Genomic DNA, 24,710 nt, shown 5'->3' with positions numbered 1-24,710 from the left:
TCATCGTGTCGGCCATTTTGACGTATTGTACTTGATGTAAATGTGGTTACAGGCCGGCAAAGCCACATTTCGAAAATAGATAGCCCAAATTGATGTGGCTCTCGCGGCAATGGTTATGGTTGCGTGATTGTATAATGTGGCTCTCGCGGCTATGCTGTCAAAACATGCTTTGTGATTCTAACAGGTTACCGTATATAACAAAACAAGTCTTGTTTTCTCATTTTTTATTCAACAAGGATAACATATTCATCAAAACTTTACATTGATGAATATGAATAGCATATGAATATCATAATGGATTTAATGTCATTACTGCAGATGAAGGAGGTCGCCACGTGGTCAGCATATTCTATCTCACTCAGGTGTTGGTTCAGGAGCTGGATCTTGAGGGACGCAATACGTGCATCGATTGCCTTGTACTTCTTTCTCCGTGAAGGTTCTGACCACTGGTGAGAGAGTCTCAGGACTGCAACCTCTTTGAGTGACTGCTCTCGCTGAAATAGCTTCACTAACTCCTAGATGTTCGGGTGGCACTTCTTGGCAAGTTTCTTTATCTTGTTGTGCCACACTTCAAGGTGATTGTTGGTACGGTGGCCTTGGTTTTCGAAATGGTTCAAAATCTCTGGCATGAAGGCCCCTCCTTGAACCCAAATGGTTGTCACGTATTCCATGAAGGCAGTCACTTTAGGGCCAGCAGGAGAGTCAGCAATGGCATCAAGCCACACATCATCCACTTTGTCACGAGGTAGTAGAGGGAGGGCAGCAGCTCTTCTCACCAGCTTCTTCACCTCCTCATCTTCCTTATAGTCCATCACCAGACCTTGTGAGGGCAGTTACCTGTAGTGTGTTTTTTTTGTGTTTTTTTAGGTGGTTATTTAGGTTGGTGTGTCCTGTTTGGAGTTTAGTGATTACTCTGTCGATTTTTTTTATGGATGGAGAATTTTTGGTTTGGTTAGTGGTTTGCTGAGCACTTTTTTGATTTGGCTATTTGAGTTTAGATATAGGTTAGGCCATTTTTGTGATTTTTTGCTTGTTTACACTTTTAATTTCTGATTTTGAGATGGGTAAGTTTAAGCTTATTTCTGGGATTTTGAGGGATAGTTTAGCTGCTTTATCGGCGTTTTCATTACCGTATATTCCTACGTGGGCGGGTATCCACAAGAAGGTTATTTGTTTGCCTGCCTTGAGCTAAGCACACGCTGAAATGCCTCCAAGGCAATGCCTAAATGAACAGGCCTAAAAAACGACACACTGACAAGATCGTCTCATTGCACAAATTGCACTGCGAAATAGATTCACATCTGATGCTGTGTGCAATAGAGTATAATATAACAGAAACAATACCAGGAAGACGAATTTCAACAGCTATCGTTAAAAAAACGGATTTATGCAACCAGCCTGAATGCAAGGCGTCCTTTGAAGGATGTGACCCAAACAGCTTACCATAGGCGGCAAAGATTGGGGGTGGGGTGGGCTTGGCAACACCAGGGACGGGATGTGCGCCCATGACGTTACAACATGTTTACTTACATTCACAGATGGCAGAGCACGTTGTTGGCGACGAAGTGGCGAGCGTTATGCCAGGGCACAATTCTTTAACTTGACCAGTTTGAGGGTGGTTGAGTTATGGTGTGGGGCGGTATCACACATGACAGGCGAAGTGATTTGGTTATTGTGAATAGACATTTGACAGTCCAGCGATGTGTTGACGAAACGTCCGGTCGTTCCATTCGTTTGAAAAATCGGCAGATATGTTGAACTGCAAGATGACAATGCCAGACCATATCGTGCCAAGGTCGCCATCGATTATCTCAGACGAGAAGGTATACGGACATTGGACTGGCCCGGTAAGTAGCTAAGTCCCAGACATGTCACATCTGAAGATCCGGGGTAGAATAGGTCTTCAGCAACCATTGCTTGCCGAAAAAGGCGACTATGCTTGTCGTGGGAGGCGACTAACGGGATCGGGTGGTCAGGCTCGCTGACTTAGTTGATGCATGTCATCGATCCTAATGGCGTGGATCGATGCTCATGATATTAATCCCTGGATTGTCTGGTCCAGATTCGATTATTTACAGACCGGAATATTGCTGAGTGCGGCGTTAAACAACAAACCAACCAAACACCTCAGCATAGAGCATCTGTGGGACCCGGCAATATTGCCCAGCTTGGGGCAGCTCTCGGCTCAAACCTGGTATGTATATACGTTACCTAACAATGTAAATCAGTCCTGTTTGGCACAAACAGGTGTTTTTTCTGAGAAATAAGCTTAAATCGTTACTTTGTTTGCTACCTGTCGGCTGGGCGTTTTCAGCTTAAACAATTTTGGGTATCGCTTACGTTTCATGATCACCAACTGCGCAGTTGTATGTTTCATGATAAATGCCTGTTGGTGTCTATGAGTTTATCGTGAGTTTAAGTGTGTATGTTAATGTTATCTCTGGGGGGTAGCACATACCGAAGTCGTTGCACACAAGTAGTTGTGGGAACGTTGCAGCCTCACTGCATCACATCCGGGCTGTGTATGTGCAGTTGTTTTCGTCAAAGTGTGCAGGCATGCGTAATGTCTCTGAATTACATTATAGTTTAAATTGCATAACAAGAAGCTTGAATAACATTCTAAGTGTGCAGGCATGCGTAATGTCTCTGAATTACATTATAGTTTAAATTGCATAACAAGAAGCTTGAATAACATTGGGTGAAGTGAAAGAAACACCCTCTAACTAATGTCCCAGGAAATACATCAGTCACGGCATTGTGAGCTGCACGTTCAAAGTCCAACTAATGTGGGACACTCATTTAAAGGTATCTCTAAAGGACACCACGCTTAATAATTTAAATGTGGGACACTCATTTAAAGGTATCTCTAAAGAACACCACGCTTAATAATTTAAATGTGGGACACTCATATAAAGGTATCGGTAATCGGATTAAGTAATTACCCGCTAGAATAGGTGAAATGCACTCAGCTGAAAATGTGGCTCTACCGGCAATAGCCATTTCTGAAATGTGGCTCTCCCGGCCAGACACCGTAAATGTATTACGACGCTCTGTCATTGTAATTGACTTACTGAGGTTATTCTCATCTAATGAGGATATTGTTTGGAATATATTTCTTGTAAACATACTAAAACATAGGGGGGGGAACTATTTTATTCCGGGATGGCCTATTAAAGTTAGCAGTAAGTCAAGGCACCATGCGTGTATATGATCTGTTATTATATGTGTTTAAATTACGGTTTGGGGCGTTAATAAAATACACTGACGCACTATTCAAATCAATTGGATAATTGAATATGCTTTCTTTTACATATTACATAACAGCACTGCACAACATTTGAACAGTTGCAGTAACACACTACGGTAATCACTTTTAACACCATTTTCAACTGTACAGTATTTCAGTATTTCAGTTATATCACGGTGTACAGACTGATGTGGGATTAAAATCCGAATTGGTTCAGGCCATCCAACGGGTGTTCGGGAAAAGGTGAGCGTATCCTGCCACACAAGTGGCCCCCGTCACAAACACATGCAAGGACAAGTCAATTGTTCACCTGAACAAATCACGGAAACACACATTGATGCCCGTCCTCACTTTTACCGAGCATGTAAATTAGATTGTCCGTCAAAAACATGGACGAGTATAAACAATATGTTCATTCACGTAATACATGTCATTATCCATTTTGACAAAATGTATTGACTCGGGGCATTATTGTTAATCACAACGTACAAACTCAGCATGCAGTTGACCTCATCACCCATCCCTTTATTGATAATCCTTCTTAAAGATCTATGAAATCAGAAGCTGCAACACTTTATCTTTTAATTGGCATGTCAGACTTCTATTTCATAACTCAGTTTTATTTGCACGGATCACTATGGAAGGGACATTGTCGCGTTGTCGCATTGTCGCATTGACGCCCTGACAAAAACAAGCAAAACGTGTCAAAATTAACAAAAGCGCGACAATTGGCCATGTGTCGCATTGTCGCGTCTTTGCATTGTCGCTCATTGAATAATCCTTTTCTTTATTTTACAAAAGGGCCACGATGCCGTAACGCGACATTTTCAAGGTCAAAATATGTCTCGTTGTCGCATTGTCGCCCCATCACAAATGTGTATAAAAGGCGTAAAGTTCAGTTAATGTTACAGTTAGGAAGCGGTAACCAAGTTACCTCTGTCGCAGAAGTTCAACCTGATACATGTAAGTCTTGAAATGAAAACACAAGTCCGTCCGCGAGTCCATAACGTTTTTTGGTGAGCTCTTCTCTATAAGTGCTTAGTGTTCAACTCCCAGTTCCAAACACGTTGTACCTCATCAACAATCCACATACCTCTAGTGCAGTGGTCTTCCGGAAGATCTTACTCTTGACCGCATTAGACAACTGACGAGTGCACGCCTGACCTGTGACCTCGTTGCAACCCTCATGAGGTGTTTGCCGAAGGGAGAGGGGTAGGAAATGTGTACTCCAGCCCAGCGCAGAGCTCGCGACACACTGTATACTGAATGTTGTATACAGTATATTGCAGTTGATATACTGTATACTGCATGTGATACTTATTAGCGGAAATGTTACAACTTTCAAGATTCAAGATTCAATTTGCATTTATTTCATAATCAACAGACCGCCGTCATTTATCACTGGAATACTGCTGAGAGCGGCGTTAAAACAATTTGTTTTCATAATGGAGTGCTGCAGTCATTTGAAATAGAACCGTAAACATATGTAGTACCAACTCACTCACTCTGTTTCGAATATTCAGCAGAAATATATTATTAACCAGGTCTTTGTGAAGAGATATCAGATTTTTATAAGCAGTCACATAGGGATGATAAAGGACCCCTCGCTGATTAGGTTCTTGTTTACTTAAGAGCAGAATTGGCCATGTTAGATGATATAACCAAAATCCAGGAGCTCTGGCGGGGGGCAATCTGGTCTTGTTAGTGTATGGTATGAGCTGTGGTGTTGACCCAAGAGAATAATGTAAAAAATGAGACCAACTCAAGTCTATCATGATTGGGAAAGTCTAGATTTCCACAGCCCTAGCCTGAAATTAAGAATTGTTCTAGGCTCCATTTTAATTGTATTATGTTCATTTTGTAGACATGGATGGACCAGCCAGGAGAGAAATTGATGGAATATTAATATCACAGGTTACCACTGATCCAGTTAAATTCATCACACAACAATAAATTAGTATTTGACATTACGGCATTTGATTATTAGAGCATGATCATGTACATGTTCACTGTAGTAATGTACACACCAGTTAACTTGATTATAATTTTTATTACAGTGTAGCGCGGCATCAACGATTACTTTATGATATCCTCACTTGTCATCGATGTACTGACATCGAACAATGGACGACAATTCGAAATTCTTATAAATAGCTTCAATAGGGACAGCGCCGGTGTCAGTACAATTTTCCTAGTTAAAAATATGTCTCTACAAAATAAAATCTGAAGCAGACGAGAACAATATTTTTTTATTAATGCTTACTTTCATGGATAGAATTGAGTCAATCTAGTCTTGCCAAATCGTTCTAGATTTGAGCTGGATTCCTGCTGGATTCCTTTTAAATTTATTCTCTATGGTCTGGGAGACGAACGGGCGTCAGTATCGCATGGAGAACTGGGACAGCCTGAATCAGTGTAATCGGATATGTTGTGGAGTTTCGGTTTGGGGCTGTTTGCTGAATAGTCAAGGGCTCACGAACAAGGGCACAATGTAGAGATTAAATCATTACCGCCTCTCTTTATATCGGATATGTTATTGTGATTTGAAATCTCTTTTGGAGAATTGCGAGTTATGTATACTCTGTATTCTTTCGTCATGGTAGCATATATATTTTTTATGTTGCTTTTTTAATTATCCACAAATAATGATAACTACAATGTAAACCTCTCTTTGGAGATATACAATAATACTACTGAAGGGCATATCTGAAAAATGGGACTTATTGACAAATATTTCTTTCTTAAATACTACCCCGTTACAGGCATTCTGATCATTATATTATACTTTGTACAGTTTAAAAGTCAAATAATGGCAAATTGTGTATCTTTCTACATTTTGAATTAATTATAATATCTGCAATAAAACCTTAGCATCAGGTAGTGATATAAACGAATATGATCTATACTGTGATAAATGAATTATCAATTTCGTATTATGAATTAGATAAACAGAAATATGATAGTAAAACAAATTATTTTAATCTGTTCGTGTGAGTAGGTAACGAGAGATCTAGGCAACTCACTAACGTAGCCTTTTGTGAAAAATGAAATATTAAAAGTTAAGGGGGTTGAACATGTACATTGAATGACAGGGAAGAAAGCAACGCAATAATTAAATTATGAATCAAATTATTTTATAAATATAACAGAATATATAGAAATATAAGTTTAATTTCTCATTGTTGGCAGGTGTTTAATAATAGATTTTGTTTGTTTGTTGTTTAACGCCGCACTCAGCAATATACCAGCTATATGACGGTGGTTCGTAAATAATCCAGTCTGGACCAGACAATCCAGTTATTATAACCAAGAGCACCGATCTACGCAATTGGGATACGATGACATGCATCAACCAAGTCAGCGAGCCTAACCATATTTCAAGACATGTATTTGATATTCATAATAAATCCACAAAAGCTACACAATGGCGACAAAACGGTACCAGCATCACAGGTACTTTAATTAATATAATTACTTTAAAGTTAAAACATGTATCTAAATAGAAAATTGGAAGGATACACTTCCGACATTTTTCGTATTTTGTTTTCGTTTGGAGAGAGAAGTTGTGATTGGTATCTGATGGGTGCAAACAGGTGTTCCCTTCCGCCCAGGCCTTACGGCAATGCTATAGCCCAAAATGAAACAAGCCTAGATGTTCAACAGGTTCAGGCTGAAATTTCCATCCCACTTGGGCTCCTTTTAAATTTAGATATAGTTTCTCGTGTCGATATGTGTCAAAAGAAATTAATTAAATATTACAGCACTGGTGAATAGGTTGTATGCGCATGTCAGCGTCGATCCTACAATATCGTTTTATGCAAAATACATATATGCTGATAAATTAACGTAGTAATAATACGCAAATATATGTCAAGATGTATACATCAGTAACATCTCGTGATCTTTATTCGTGCTTTAAGCTCTTTTTCTACCGGAGATTCTGGGGTGTTACATCACACCAGAAAGCCAGGTCCAAATTCAAGTCATAATTTCATGGTCCGTCTTGTATGTTGGAAACCAATATCGCAATATGGCTGAATATTGCTAAACGTGGTATTTACCCGATTACTCACATAATTATTCCATTTTCTTCGTGCACGTTCTACAATCATCTACGATCACTATCTATAAGGAGGTATATCTAGATCTATATTCATCCAAATGTACATACATATATGTCCACATACATATGTATTAAGCAAGTCCCACATTCTTCCTTAAAAGATAAATGCTAAGCATATCCTCTGTATGTATTTATATATGTAAAAATCGTTTTTATGTCAACGCTGATGCAGTGAACGTACCACAGACCTGATGCTAGAATAACATCTAATGTCTGAAATGAACATATTTTACAGAAAAAAACCCAGTTGTTAAACAATAGTTATAAAATATAACAAAAAGGAGCCAAGAGACTTTCTTCATTTTGCCAAATTTTGGGCTGTATTGGACATATTTGTTTCGGGGTCTGTATGACAGACACACCTAATTCTTTAAAGTATAAAGATAAGTACATGTAAGTATAGATGTGGTATATATTCAAATATGTTTGTGATTAACCCGACCTTGAAAAATATTGAAGGGTGAGTGGTAACTATTTATGTCATTATTTCGAATTAGAATGAGAGCACATCAGAAAAGCATGGCACTTTAATATACTATCTTGTTAGCCCAATAGTGTTTTAAGTAAGAGCAACATGTATATCGAGAGTATAGGTTGGTGCGTGACTTACCCCACATTACTGTCAGAAAGTGTGCATGCTCTGTTTATCGGGAATAAATGACATAAGGCGATTCATGCGGGTAAATACGATTTACTTCAGAACTAGTATAGATTACTTTAGGTTAGTAGAAAATGTATGTAATTAACAGAACTTTTGATTTCGGCAAGCTTCGTGCTCAGGGGGTTGTTTGGGCGGGTTCAAAGGATTCGGGTCCTGGCTTGGTCTTTGTGTTGGACGTGTAGCTGGCATTTCCAGGTTTGACGTATCAATGACCAAAATGATGTCTGATGCAATTCTTTATTTTGACTTGTACCGTGTGTTTCCGTGCCTTTTCGGGTGAACAATTGGCTTGCCTTTGCATGCGTTTGTAGCGGGTGCCACTTGTGGATCGGGATGAGCTCGCCTTTTTGCGAGCACCCAGTGCCATCATTTTATAAGGTAAATAATGAAACATGCATGCTCCTGGTGTTGTCGGAATCGTGCAGTTGGCGCTACTTTAGGCAAGGGTTTCTTGTGATGATGGAACGGCTTATGTCCTTCTTGTCAACTGATATAATCAACTGTGATATAATGTCAGGGTATATGGTCATGTAATTAAGAAACAAACCGCGAGTGGGAGTTGTTTATTGTACGATATTTATTGTACGATAAACAACGACGATTGCCGAGTTTAATGATCTTAGAATACTCTTCGTATAAGGTCAAAGAGAATATTTACGTTAGTGACAAAACCCTTTTCATTATACATTTTCCATCCTTTCAATTTTGATGAAAACAGATATATTTCAGCAATAATTGATTGCAACAAATCTATTATACACTCTGATTCTCTTTGAAACTCAACAAGACATACCCGAAGATACCGGATATTATTTGTGTAAGCTTTGAATTATGATTTCGTGCCGTTATCATGATGGATTCTGTTTTTGTTGTTGGGGCAAGGAGTTATTATCCCAGCAAAAGTTGTCAGTAAGTTGTTGTTAGTTCTTCATGTTATATGAAAGGAATCCAGACAGTAACATTTATTCATTTATTTCATTAAATATACTTCTTCCTATGAAAGGAAATATTTTGTTATATTAATCATCCATATGTTAATCATACACTGCTACAAATATTGCATAAGTTAACATGGTTTGCATTTATTTATTAGTATTTCTTTATCTGTGAGTTCACAGAGATCGAGAAAACACAATATCTAATAGTATATGCAATGTAGGTAAAGAATATCCACGCCCCTCTTTTAATATTAATAAAAACATTGTATATAATGTTATGTATTAAGTATTCTCCTTTCCCATGCATGGGAAATCTATGCTGCATTTGCTGACAACTGTTTTTTTTCCTTTGACATTGCACAGGAGATCTGTCACTCATTTGTTGTATTTGAATTCTTCGTCAAAATATAATGTATAAATACGATTGAATTGTCTCGTTTGTTTCAAGGAAACGGTCATGTGCTCCTTATCAAATTAAGTAAACCTCCAATGCAAATCGACATAATTTCAGCGTCCGGTTGCACAGAGCTCTCTTCGGTAACTCGTAACTCAATGTTATTGCAATGGGCTCCTAGCTAAGCTACTATTGGATGATAAATCAATTATCCTATTTGTCGAATAGACGTGCCTAATGTAATCCATCATTTTTACCCGAGGATGGATCTTTTAGTCATAAATGTCGATGTGTACAGTTGCTACAGTATCATTCTAACAATACAGACGTTAATGTATATCTGATATATAAATCTGATATATATATAATAGGATGACATAAATAGAACAATGAGTAGTACGTCCAGATTAGTGTATAGGCAACATTTAGAAGTACATGTAGATGAAAGAACACAATTGTCCGGAATACAATGTATAATTCTGGTGCACTTCCATGTGACTATATAGCATACAATAAGCTATCGGTTCCCGTTTGGGTCGGTTTGGGTGGCAGCTTAGATATCTATAGAGTAGGTTCATCTCGGAATCTCCCATATAACTGGGTCTCCTCTTCAATTTAAATGGAGTTACTTGTTTCTTTCAAAACTATACAGTTTAAGAGACTAAGCATTAGTCTGAATAGATATCACCAGTTTGGAATTTGAAACTAATCTGTTTACAGTAACAAAACACTGTTTATGTGTCATGTACAAATGAGAAAGTGGAATCCCGTCAATTAGGCGGACGAACCTTAAAACTATTAATAAACATTAAAATAAGCAATATCGGGAAAATGTATATGCATATACTATCTGGCAAAAAACACCAACATCACCTTCTACAAAAATAAGTTTTAAAAGCCGGTTGATATTCTTTTGCGTATTTGACGATTATATAACTTTCGAAAGTATAACTCCTTTTCCTATACTCAGACGTTCCTGAGCCTTGCGCTTTCCTAATTATTTTGACTAAAATTGTTACCGTTATCATTGTATTTGTTAATGGGAAATACGCGCCGATCAAGTACGTGCCATAAATTAAAGCGACATTGTACGATTCCGAACTCATCACGAGACTGTGTTTATGAATCACTGTCAAATAGTGGTGACATATAGTGGAAACAATACGCGAAATCGCGCATGCACAGAACGGAAAATTTGGACATGGCATTAAGCAATCCGCATGCGTAGAACGATTGATTTCAGTACTTCCTCTAAGCGCTTCGAGTACAGCGTCAAACTCGGGCCTGTAATCTAACACGCGAGAAATCTGAGAAGTAGGAATACCGGTAGACGCTGTTGCTTGATTGACAATGCCAATCAAGAAAGGGAGGAGCTTGATGATATCGTTCTCTCCCAGTAAATTCCGATGTCAAATAACGAGGTTATTTGGACGGAAAAACGATGGTTTGAAAGCGTCCAAATAACGTCGTTTTTCCGTCCAATGACCATATACGGAAAAAACGACGTTTTTGTGTTTGCAGTGTAAGTGAGTGAAACAAAAGACACCAGTACAGGCACACCCAGTCCCCAAACTCCAAGTCTGCATGTATCAATGCTCATACCCGCCAAATCCTCAACCATTTACTTTACTTACACAATCATCTCACTACATGTTCGCCAACCCTCGTATCACAACGCACGCACGCGCACACACATCGCATTCGTCTTTCCCCTTTATCCCTACAACCATTTTATTGTGTCTACGTCAGCCATCATTAAAATATCGGAAATATTTTACAATATGTACATATCAAATATCAGCAAACAGAGAGTATTATAACGCAATAGATTTCATCCGTCAAAACATCACAGAAAGAAGGGCAGTCTGGAATTTTACAATGGCGTCAGAATGCACTAAGACGTTCAGCTGGTCAGGAGGTGAGAGCGGAAAATTACGATAAACTTCAGTTACAGATCTCCATTACGAATATCTAAAGTGTGAATAAAGATCACATCTTGCTATAAAGTGTACTTCATCCCTGCAGATTTCCTTACCTATAAAATTTATGTCTAAATGCTCATGTAGACAAAGACCCAAATGTTTATAGGCATGACCATGATTTCGTTAGAATGTAAGATATTCAGCCAAACGTTATGCAATAAAAGACGAATAGTTTTTTTCATTAAAATACGCGCACGCGTACCTGTATATTGCATACCTAGTGTCACGTAATTGTACAGTGTGATGTATCAACGGGACATAAAATGGGAAATGAAATAGAAACTAACTAAAATTTAATGTTGTGGAAAATAACTCCAACGAATTGGAGTACACGCACATGAATTCGTATGATAAACTGTCAAAACGTTTTGAGAGGTAAGGCCGGGTTCATTAAAGATCGCTACGATATGTAAAACAGGTGAAATTTGTAGAACTAAAGGAAACATCCAACCAAATGCCCTTTTTAAATAGTAATGTAATGATATAATATAATTTATATATCACATGATACAATATCCTTTGCAAACAGTTAGTTGATGCTTGAAAGGGACTGACGAAAACATAGGCGAAATATTTTAATAACGCCGTAAAATCGTTGAATTAAGTTAAAATGAGTTAAATTTTGTGTCATGATACTTCAATGAATACATTTAATGTATTTGCGAAACAAAATCATGAGTTTTAAGTAAAGGTACATGTATATATACTCGCCCATGGGCCAAACCTTTTTCTCGCCCATGGGCGAAATAATTCAATATCGCTATAAAATCGTTGAATTAAGTTAAAATGAGTTAAATTTTGTGTCATGATACTTGAATGAATACATTAAATGTATTTGCGAAACAAAAACATGAGTTTTAAGTAAAGGAACATATTCTCGCCCATGGGCCTGCCCATGGGCCTACCCATGGGCAAAACCTTTTTCTCGCCCATGGGCGAAATATTTCAATATCGCTATAAAATAGTTGAATGAAGGTAAAATGAGTTTAATTTTGTGTCATGATACTTCAATGAATACATTTAATGTATTTGCGAAACAAAAACATGAGTTTTAAGTAAAGGAACATATACTCGCACATGGGCCAAACCTTTTTCTCGCCCATGGGCGAAATATTTCAATATCGCTATAAAATAGTTGAATTAAGTTAAAATGAGTTAAATTTTGTGTCATGATACTTCAATAAATACATTTAATGTATTTGCGAAACAAAATCATGAGTTTTAAGTAAAGGAACATATTCTCGCACATGGGCCAAACCTTTTTCTCGCCCATGGGCGAAATATTTCAATATCGCTATAAAATAGTTGAATTAAGTAAAAATTAGTTAAATTTTGTGTCATGATACTTGAACGAATACATTAAATGTATTTACGAAACAAAAAAATGAGTTTTAAGTAAAGGAACATATTCTTGCCCATGGGCCTACCCATGGGACACACTTCGCCCATGGGCAGGCCCATGGGCGACATAGTCTAAATATTGAGTTTATAAACAATTTTTTTTCCATTTTTTCTTCCTTGGTATGTTCCCATGAAAACGGCATGTTTAATTTTGTAAATACCTTTAAGCGAGACTGGGCAAAGACCGTAGAGTTTCTGGACTTTTGGGTTTCCAGAATTAAAATGGGACGTGTTATATTATATTCCACGCAAATATCTCCACATTTAAAAACAAAGCTAGATTGAGGCTTTGAGTGAGTGAGTGAGTGAGTGAGTGAGTGAGTATGGTTTTACGCCGCTTTTAGCAATATTCCAGCAATATCACCCATGTCGGGAACCGAACCCGGGTCTTCAGCGTGACGAGCGAACGCTTTAACCACCAGGCTACCCGACCGCCCCTTGATGCTTTGAAGGCATTAGGAAGTGCTACACACAAGGAAGAAAATGTATGGATGTCAACGTCTTTATTATGAGGAACACAACGTTTCGGAGTATATACTTACTCCTTCATCAGGCGAATTAACGCTTTGAGGCAGAGAACATATATATGTACCTGTAAGAACAACAAAAGTAAAAAGAGAGCAAAGGAGGAAGCGTAACAAGGGAAGCCAACAGGTAATTGGCTAATTGCCCCGGCCTCCCGTTTGCCCATTGTCCATTGCCCATTACCAGTAATTCATAAGATAAGTTTTGGCTTTAATTTGTCCATTGATAATCAACCATCAACGTCTATTATCTCAACCCTAAAAAGTACGAGAATCTGTACTTTACTGAGAAATTGTTATTCAAATATAACATTTGGTACATTTGACCACGTCCTTAATGGCATTGTGTGTTCAAAGCTTTCGGCCATGGGAGCCGAGCCATTTTTCATTTGTCAGAGGGGTACACAAAGTACGTGATCTTGACTAACAATTGTCTGACTTTTAGTTTTGGTGGAAGCATCGGTGGCTGGGTTAGATCGCTGACTTTGTGTGCAGGTGATTGGGTGTCTCACTCACAGTGTAGGTTCAAATCCCGGACGGGACTCAGCCCAAATACGTACGAGCATCTCTACTTAACTAATAAAGTGTTATCACAGTCGTCAGTCGTCTGATGAGGTCACGTGGGATTTGACGCCAGTCTTCTTGGAGGGCCAAGATCAGTTCTTGCCGGTTGGCTGGAGAGTGTGGTCGTTGTCGAACACGACGATCCATCAAGTCCCAGAGGTGTTCTATGGGGGACGTTGTTGGCTGCGAGGAAGTTAGTGACAATTCTGGCTGAATGGGCTCTAGCGTTGTCATGCTGATAAATGACACCATGTGGCTGCTGTTGGAGAACTGGTAGGACAACTGGACAACTTGACAGCTCAGCGTCACATGGACAACATTCTTCGTCCAGTTGTCCTACCATTTCTTCAACAGCAGCCACGTGGTGTCATTTATCAGAGCCCATACAGCCAGAATTGTCACTAACTTCCTCGCAGCCAACAACGTCAACGACCTGCCGTGGCCTGCACGCTCACCCGACATGTCCCCCATAGAACACCTCTGGGACTTGATGGATCGTCGTGTTCGACAACGACCACACTCTCCAGACAACCGGCAAGAACTGATCTTGGCCCTCCAAGAAGAATGGCGTCAAATCCCACGTGGCCTTAATCAGACGACTGACTTTTTCTGTGCGTCGAAGAGTTTTTGCGTGTATTGAGGCATTTGGTGGTCACACACGCTACTAATGACTTGTTATTGAACGTGAGCGATTGTTTATGTACTCTGCCTGTTGTCCATGATTCTGAAAGCTCAAGTTTTGTACCACACCCAACTTTCGGGGGCTCTGACGTCATTCTCGGTCACGGTATGATTGTCATTTTCAGTGTTGATTATGTTGATATATTGATCTTCTCAATACACTTTACTTCATGCATGTGTGTTTTGTTGTTTTTGAGCAAGAGTGATTTCAAACTCTGGTAAAAGTTTCTTTTGGACGTCAGTGCCATGTACAAATTAGAAAGTGGAATCCCGTCAATAAGGCGGACGAACCTTAAAACTACATGTATTAATAAATATTAAAATAAGCAATATCGGAAAAATGTATATGCATATAATATCTGGCAATAAACAACAAGTTCACCTTCTACACATGTAAGTTTTAAAAGCCGGTTGATATCCGTTTGCGTATTTGACGATTATATAACTTTCGAAAGTATAAAATAATTAATCCTTTTCCTATTCTCAGACGTTCCTGAGCCTTGCGCTTTCCTAATTATTTTTACTCAAATTATTACCGTTATCATTGTATTAGTTATTGGGAAACGCGTGCCGATCAAGTACGTGCCATAAATTAACGCGACATTGTACGATTCCGACCTTTTCACGAGACTGTGTTTATGAATCACTGTCAAATAGTGGTGACATTAAACCTAAAAGACAATTCGCAAAATCGCGCATGCACGAAACGGAAAATATGGACAAGGCATTTAACAATCCGAATACGCAGAACGCACTTCCGCCAAGCGCTACGAGTGCAGCGTCAAACTCCGGCCTGTAATCTAACGCGCGAGAACTGACCAATGAAATCTAAGATGTAGAAATACCGGTAGAGGCTGTTGCTTGATTGACAATGTCAATCAAGACAGGGAGGAGCTTGATGATATCGTTGTCTCCCAATAAATTCTGATGTCAAATAACGACGTTATTTGGATGGAAAAACGATGGTGTGAAAGCGTCTAAAAACGTCGTTTTCCCGTCCAATGACCATATAAGAAAAAAACCGACGTTTTCGTGTTTGCGGTGTGATGACAGTCACTGGATTGTCTGGTCCAGATTCGACTGATTACAGACCGCCGTCATAGAGCTGGAATATTGCTGAGTGCGGCGTTAAAAAACAAACACACACATACATACATTATTATAATATTTACTTCTTTACTCACCAACACCCACCAGCATCAACAACGTATGCATCAACATATTGTCCAACCACTTAAAACCTAAAATAGAAAAAAAATATATCGTTATTCCTGTCCCTACCAGACTATAAGTGGTGCGAAAGTGATCGTGAGCGGCTGAATTTGAGTTTAGTTATATCAGTGAGTGTGTATTCCAGTTATATCACAGGGTGACAGCTGAATGTGGGAGGGGAGCCCGAAGTGATGCAGATCTCAGACGTTTATCACTTCGGTGAAACCCACGAGCACGGGCATTGTGCTGACAAACCCAGAAACATAATCGGGGCGAACCCAAGATCATAGGTTTCTGGCGTGCCCAAGGGACGCAACTCTACGACTGGGCCATCCTTGCCCCCTAGTTATATCATGGCGCGTCAGCAAAATCTGGGAAGAAGGGCGAAGTGTTAGACGTTTATCACTTTGATGAAACTCAGGAGATCTGGCATGGTTCACCCAAATTAAGAGGCATAATCAGGGCAAATGGAATTCGATCACACTTTCATAGTTTTCTGGTTAGCTTAAGGGTCGCACATCTGCACAGCTAATTGCGAGGCCACAGGCAACTGAGTCCCTTAGCCCCTTTTGATATTGTGAAGACCTCTAGAAGTGATAGAAGCTGGCTGAGTGTGGTGCAAGCATGAACTGTCTGTTGGGGGGTTTCTGCTCATGATCAAGAACAGTGATGTTTCCTCCCATGGCAGAACCCCCGGCCAAAGGGTCAATTCATTCGTCAACACTCGCCCCTTTCCGTAACCTGCAGGAAGACTCGTCTCCTTATCGTTGAATGTTATGTGCCAAAACACGACAAACCAATCAGAATGCACGTACGCTTTCAAGTTCCTCGTCACAGAATCCCTCAGAATTAATTTTTGATTTTACATACGTCTTGCATCTAAAAATATACCCAAGACACATTTAAATGTTTTCAATCATACTGTATAATTCCGTATGTCCCGATGTGCTTTTAATTGCATCTGAAATATAAATCATATAAGGGGAAATATAAGTGAACCATTACACAACGAGTTGACAATTGTTTTAGGTATGCCCGTTTGCGCTAAGACGGAGCCCAGTCGCAAAAATGGCCATGAGAGGGGCACGAGTCGCTATTCGGCTTGTCCCGGAATAACACGAGTTGTCACGAATGGGGTCAATTCTGACTCGATCGTTGACAGACGAGAAGCACGCCATGTATGTATTTGTAATCACTGAAAGCAGTACCTCACAATATTCATCAACATATCTATCCGCAACTGACACAAACGAATATCGTTTTTATCCGCTGACTTTTACCCTGTCGAGAAACGATAATCAACATTATAAATAACCATCTTTGCTTCTTTTCATAGTATTTAACCTTTGTGACTCGATTCAAGAATATCCCCTTGATTAAAGGAAATGTCCGTCATGTTGTTTGTACAATTTTGTGGAATATAATGTACACCATTAATACATGTTTGTTGGTACTGATAAGCTACACGCATGATGACATGTGACGTCCTGTAATTAGAATACTGTTATGTATGCTTACCTGGTAGAAAGGACAGACAGCACTAGCGGTGTAGTCTTCAACAACTCTAAATCACAACTTACCTCCTCGGAGTGAAATATATATTCAGGAATACCCTTAGATGTACCACGCGAATAATAGATCACGTGATGCCTGCGTTCGTCGTAACCCGAGAGATTCTATTCAATATGTTTACTGCTGACATAGGTTGCAAAGAGACTATTGCAGTCTTGGTGGTATTTGTGTTTTGTTACATAGGTGTACGACAATTAGGACAGTCATTTAAATAAAATCATAATGGATTTTTAGTACCATCGCAACACATTCGAATGCAGGAGACACACAGGATCCACCAAATCCAGTCTTTTAAGGCCAACATTGGCTACTTCTGTTCTGTTCGATTCGGAAAACACCGCGTGGGTATATCAGAAGGACATAGAGAAGGACATTTTATGTAACATGTCCTTGTAGCCCAAATCGGGCATCTGTAATAAATCTATATAATCTATATTTATTTTTTATTTTTTTTCTTTAGTGAATACTAACACAGATAAGATGGTGTCACATAGCAATGCCAATGCCATTAGACACAGAGTTACGCAACCATACTATCATATCATCGTCAGGTGTCTGTTTACGTGAACGTATTCTTTTGTCAGCAGGGAGAAGGGATTACGAGGTCAGTCAAACAGAATGTAAAGAGGCAAAACAACAGAGCACCTGAGTCTCGACAGCAGTATACAAACATTATTCACACAGTTCCTGACCTATAGTCAGGTTCCAAGTGTGTGGGAAAAATTTAAGGTGTTAAAGTTGCAATCAATACAATATTTCACCAAACGTATTTTTTAATGGGGTGTTTCACACAAATATTAAATAAGCATGTAATGATGGGACGGACACTAAAGTTCGGGTTTCTTATACCTGCCATCCTGCTACCAATATAATCTAATTAATACGCTTGATAGCTTATTAATTTGCTCATATATGCATGCCACCATAAATCAGTGACATTAATGAAGGTTCAATTGTCCAGGTTTCGTTCGTTTGTTGTTTAACGCCGCTAATTCCCGCTATATGACGGTGGTCTGTAAATAATCGAGTTTGGTTCAGACAATCCAGTGATTGGCATCATACGCATCGATCAATGCAATTGGGATACGATGACATGCATCAACCACTTGGTTGACTACCAGCAGGTTTGACCAACCGATCCCATTAGTCGCCTCTAACGACAAGCAAAGTCGCATTTTACGGTGGGCATGGGTTGCTGAATACCCATTCTACCCCGGATCTTCACGTGTACAATTATCCAGGCGCAACAATGACATGACCAATTATTGTCGATACCAAAATAGCGACCGTTATCATTGGAACTTCTTTGGGTGACTTATGTTTAAAACCGCCCGTAGATTTTCAAGCAATGGACGATCATCTGCTGGTGGCTTGGTGGGTTGGTGTTAAACTATAGAAACTAAATCTACTTAACCCATGTCTTATAAATGAAAGCTTTAACCATAGAACCTCAGTTTGTTCCTCAGTTGCATCATGAATAACATCAACAGTATACGATGCGTCATGCGCACAGATGCCTTCGTGTCACAATCACGTAGCTCGATGCTCTTGATGTCAATCAATGGATTGTCTGGACCAGACTCGATCATATACAGACTGCCGTCAAGTAGCTGGAGTGAGTGAGTACGGTTGTACGCCGCTTTTAGCAATATTCCAGCAATATCACGGCTGGGGACACCAGAAATGGGCTTTACACATTGTACCCATGTCGGGAATCGAACCCGGGTCTTCGGCGTGACAAGCGAACGCTTTAACCACTAGGCTACCCGACTGCCCCTCAAGTAGCTGGAAGACAACTGAGTGCGGTGTTATACAACACACAAACAAAAGCAGGGACGCAGTTCACGCAGATCAAATTTAACTTCTTTGTTGATTTACCTAGGTACCGGGGAACCAGTCATCCCCCAACAGGTATACGTGACACAACACAAAGGGCGCTATGCGATTAAACCTTTGTTTACCCGGTGCCGCTACCGTATGGTTGCTGAAGGTCAGATCAAAGTGACCCATTATTACAATGTGACAGCTGATATTCTATCGAAGCATTGGCCAACTCTTATTACGAAGAATATTGGGGGGGGGGGGGGGGGACTAGAGCAATATAAAAACAGTATTTAAAAACAAATAATGTATGGAGTTGGTTGGTTGGTTGGTTGGTTGTTTTACGCCGCACACAGCAATATTCCAGCTATATGACGGCACGTATGGAGTCAGTGAATGTGTGCGCGGTCGCTCACGGGTAATTCATAAGAATGAGTGTGTAGGAGTCTGTTTATTGTTTTACGCCGCACTCAGCAATATTCCCGCTATATGACGGCGGTCTTGACCAGACAATTAAGTGACTGACATCATGAGCATCGATCCACGCAGGTAAGCGAGCCTAACCACCCGATCCCGTTAGTCGCCTCTTACGACAAGCATAGTCGCCTTTGACAGCAAGCATGGGTTGCTGAAGACCTATTCTACCCTCGATCTTCACGGAGATCCGGGGTAGAATAGGTCTTCAGCAACCCACGCTTCCTGTAAAAGGCAACTATGCTGGTCGTAAAAGGCGACTATGCTTGTCGTAAAAGGCGATTAACGGGATCGGTTGGTCAGGCTCGCTGACTTTGTTGATGCATGTCATCGATCCCAATTGCTTGTATCGATGCTCATGATGTCAATCACTGGATTGTCTGGTCCAGACTCGATTATTTACAGACCGCCGTCATATAGCTGGAAGATTGCGTTACAACAAACCAACCAACTAGTGGATAGGAATGACAAAAACATTCTTCATTTCGCCTCGTTTGGTTGGAGATAGTGGAGTATATTCTCGCAAAGAATGTTGTAGACATAAACAGGAGACGACGGATATACGGCAGTAATGCCGGCGGCTTGTACGGGAAATAGAGAAGGGTTTCACTTATTTGTGAAAAAAGGAGCAAATCTATCGCTTGTCGATTAAAACGACCACGACATCCTTTATTTGTCCTATGAAAATAGAAATATAAACATTGTGAAATATGTCCTTTCCCATGTCAATGTAGATACTGCCGTCATGAAACATATAAACTGACACGTGAAGATCCGGGGTAGAATAGGTCTTCAGCAACCCATGTTGCCGTAAAAGGCGACTGTGCTTGTCGTAAAAGGCGACTAACGGGATCGGGTGATCAGGCTCGCTGACTTGGTTGATGCATGTCATCGATCCCAATTGCGTGTATCGATGATCATGATATTAATCACTGGATTGTCTGGTCCAGACTCGATTACTTACAGACCGCCGTCATATAGCTGGAATATTGCTGAGTGAGGCGTTAAACAAGAAACAAACAAAACAAAACCAATATATAAACTGTGGGAGCTGGAGAAGAATACGGTGCTGTACGAAACAATACCAGCAAAGTGATGCACCGTTGTGTGAATTCATCTTACAAACACATGTTGGGCATGATACTCCTATCACTGTCTGTGAGTAAAAGAAAAGTGTCCATAATGTTATACGTCAGTGTAATTTATTGTTAAACAATGTTGTAATTGTATTAGATTGTTTCTGTTCAGATTCAATGGACGTTAAGAGTGAGTGAGTGAGTGAGTGAGTGAGTGAGTGAGTGAGTGAGTGAGTGAAAATTGTAGATCGCAACGGCAATATTGCAGCCATATCGCGATGAAAACATTTTAGTTATTTACACCAGTCGACAAAGGACAGTATAACAGTAGGACAAATATCACAGATTAGGTATAAAACAAACCAGGTCATAAGTAAAACAAATAATTCTTCAATAGATTCAAAAAATATATTAAAACCAGGCTATGGACCACTAGCATCAAGACCTTACTGATTTTTTTGTTTATTTGTTGTTTAACGCCGCACTCAGCAATAATCCAGTTATATGACGGGGGTCTGTAAATAATCGAGTCTGGACCAGACAATCCAGTGATTGATATCATGAGCTTCGATCCTTGAAATTGAGATACGATTACAACAAACCAAGCCGGCGAGCCTGACCACCCGATCTCGATAGTCGCCTCATCAAATAGCCAATTCCCTTCCACTGATTTACCCACCTGGTCGAGAAATAAAGGAGACCGGCGAGACCGTTTCATCTGTTTCTTATGTATAAAGATGCAGAATGACAAAACACTCTCAACAAGACTGTAGGACAAGAGGGATGACTTCAACTTTCCAATAGTCAACTTTCACTTTATGTCGAGCAATATTCCAGCAGCTCCAGTCCTTGGTGTCTACATTTCACATTTTTTAGAAATTATTATTATTTATTTACATATCTTGCTTTATAACGACTCGTAAGGGATGCCAATTGTATTAGTATAAACGGTTTTGACGGCTACAAAATTTATTTGGAATACATTTGGCTTGGTTAAAGATAATGATGGTACTATACTATATATACTCTTTAAAAAAACTTGACACTGACTTTCACAATGTAATATAAAGCTATTGTTCCAAAATAGGACACAGAAACCATGATTGAAACATTGTTTGAAGATTAATGTACACAATGTTCAAAACGTTAATCGTGTCACCTAGACAGACACACGTACACCTTACAGTTAATGTCACAGGGGTACAGAAAATGTCAGTATCGGTTGTGCCCACCACGTGCATCAATCACCGCTTGACACCGACGACCCATAGATGCAATCAAGTTGTCAATAACACGCTGTTGGATGTGCTGCCATTCATGCTGAAGTGCAACAAGAAGCGCCGGACGAGTTTGGGGCGGTGGATTCCTTCTGCGAACGCGTCGATCCAACTCGTCCCACAGATGCTCAATCGGGGACAAATCTGGTGACCAGGCTGGCCAAGGTAATGTCTGGATGTTGTTGTGCTGTAAGAAGTCCTGACAAACACGTGCAATATGCGGTCGAACGTTGTCCAGCTGGAACTGTCCGCCATGAACGTTGATGTGAGGAAGAACGTAAGGCTGTAGGATCAAGTCTCCTTAACGCACGCCTGTCAATGCACCTGCCACATGCACGAGAGGCGCCCTACCACCGTGATGAATTCCGGCCCATACCATGACACTCCCGCCGCCAAATGGGACAACCTGCTGTACAGAGTTGGGGGCGTAACGTTCACCCCGACGTCTGTAGACACGTGCGCGCCCATCAGCACGTGTGAGTAGGAAACGGGACTCGTCAGTAAAAAGTACATTTCTCCACCTTGCACGTGCCAATCTAACCCTCTGTTGGCACCAAAGCAGTCGGTCCGCCAGATGACGTGGGGTCAATACATGACGTCGAACAGGTCTTCGTGCAAAAAGTCCAGCCTCCCTCAGTCTGTTGCGTACCGTTTGATCTGATATTCTGCGTATCCCAGGGATCTGTGTGGTTGTAGACGTGGCTGTGGTAGTGCGGTCTCGGAGGTGTCGCAGCCGGATGTATCGATCTTGTGCTTGGGTTGTCACCCTTGGTCTTCCTGACCTTGGTCTGTCGTCAACTCTGTTGATGTTGTTGTATCGGGTCCACAGTGCGGAGATTGTCTGTCTGGATACGCCAAAGTGCCTGGCCACTTCTTGCTGAGTTGCTCCAGCTTGTAATCTCCCAATGGCGTTGTTCCGTTGAGCTGCATTCAGTCTTGGCATTCTGTCAACGCCTCTACTGCCGTTATAAGTATTGTATGAACAGCCGTTGATGTGGATTTTTATACCCATTCAGCAGGGGGGCCTGCATGCCTAAATGCAGGATCCTGTGCTGCACGTTTTTTACAGGCGGTTGCATTTGGATGAAGCTGTAAAATTGATCCCAAAACGCTACGTTTATGTGCTTTGCATGTGTTTTCGCGAATTATAGACACATCATCTTTCTGTTTGACTTATTTGGTTCTCATTTAATGTAATTATTTTAGATATTTGGCAAAGAGTGGTTTTTTTGAAGAGTATATTATTATGTCTGTTGTCGATCACTTGTACCAAACGTAGTATACTCAAGCTACAGGCTACACAACAGATAAGGTGTAAATAATGTCACTGAATACAGAACAACCTCAGCCTTGTCCAATCGTTGAGACATAACGTTTGTAGTCTTAACGCCAAAACGATTTCTCTTCCGCTTATCCCATACATTGACTATAAACCTGCAATTCGATATTACATCAGAGATCTAATGCAGTAGAAGTTGGACAGAAAAGTGGGTATAAATTAATTACATGCAATAAAACCAAATATCGGTTACACCCACTTGGGTTGTCAGTCCAGATTTGATTGGTTGGTTGGTTGGTTGGTTGTTTAACGCCGCACACAGCAATATTCAAGCTATATGACGGCGGTCAATCCAATGATTGACAACATGAACAACGATCCACGCAATTGGTATCGATGACATGCATCAACCAAGTCAGCGAACCTGACCACCCGATCCCGTTAGTCGCCTTTTACGGCAAGCATGGGTTGCTGAAGACCTTTAGACTACCCCGGATCTTCACGGGTCTCCAGATTTGAAGAGGTCATATTAAGACGATGTCGTATTGACCACCTGTATGGACCCCAGCCACAGAATATGAGCAATCATAATACAGTTCTTACCATGCAACTGACCGGTCAGAGACCTTATCGCCACTGATTTGTCGACCATAATAAAATAATAGTATTAACTGTGTCAAATGTACATATTCGTGGTCTCTCAAGCTAAGTATGTTTCTTTCGATAAAGTGATCCTGATTGAAACCGTACAAAATATGGTGCTTTAGAACAGCCGATCAAACGACCAATTAATCGCCTCAGAATGTCCACACGTAGACAGCTCTATAAATATACTGATATTGGCCCTTTGATAAGTAAATAACGGACCACCTACCAATCACGTGGTGCCGCCATCTGCTGCGTGCAGTAAACAAATAATGGGATTTCAACAGTACTCTGCCTAGCCTGTGTTTGACGGCTGGTAATTTCTCATATCAGCCTAATCGGAACCTTGGTGGAAATCAGTTTTCATTGCGTATGAGATATATGGAAATTTGGCAGGACATGTTTATCCCTTTCGCAAACACCTGATGTCATCACTGATTTCCATTGACCCAAGGACCCGTGAAGATTCCGGGGTAGAATAGGTCTTCAGCAACCCGTGCCTGCCGTAAAAGGTGACTATGCTTGTCGTAAAAGGCGACTAACGGGATCGGGTGGTCAGGCTCGCTGACTTGGTTGATGCATGTCATCAATCCCAATTGCGTGGATTGATGCTCATGATATTAATCACTGGATTGTCTGGTCCAGACTCGACTATTTACAGACTGCTATTTTGCAGTTTAGATCCCCTGGAATATATCTCGACGGACAATCGAGACACGTATTCTCTGACGTTGTCGTTTTATATCAAATTACACCTAGCGTCGCATGTCAGAGTTATATGTGTCCGCTTTAGCTAAGGCTTAATCAACGTCATAAATATCTGTTGTTGTTCTTCTTGT

The 24,710-nt window shown here is 40.3% G+C and overlaps 1 protein-coding gene across 3 annotated transcripts in view; it reads right to left on the bottom strand.

The window, feature by feature from the left end:
• Nucleotides 1-17,384, bottom strand: part of LOC124148359 (scavenger receptor cysteine-rich type 1 protein M160-like) — a 29,073-nt gene extending 11,689 nt beyond the window's left edge. For 2 of the 3 annotated variants that reach the window (XM_046519404.2, XM_048393992.1), the window contains exons 1-2: nt 17,246-17,350; nt 15,700-15,756 (exon numbers count right to left, since the gene is read on the bottom strand). Coding sequence is in view for 2 of the 3 variants with exons in the window: in XM_048393992.1 (XP_048249949.1) it covers nt 15,700-15,736 (37 nt within the window). In the remaining variant the exon portion in view is untranslated. Of the gene's footprint in view, nt 1-15,699; nt 15,757-17,245 lie in introns of all 3 variants that reach the window. The other variant, XM_048393994.1, reaches the window with a different exon arrangement.
• Nucleotides 17,385-24,710: the final 7,326 nt, after the last annotated feature.

The sequence above is a fragment of the Haliotis rufescens genome, unplaced genomic scaffold (genome assembly GCF_023055435.1).
Source record: "Haliotis rufescens isolate VD_foot unplaced genomic scaffold, xgHalRufe1.0.p SCAF_126, whole genome shotgun sequence".
Taxonomy (NCBI): domain Eukaryota; kingdom Metazoa; phylum Mollusca; class Gastropoda; order Lepetellida; family Haliotidae; genus Haliotis; species Haliotis rufescens.
This window is presented reverse-complemented; position numbering and strand designations above follow the sequence as displayed.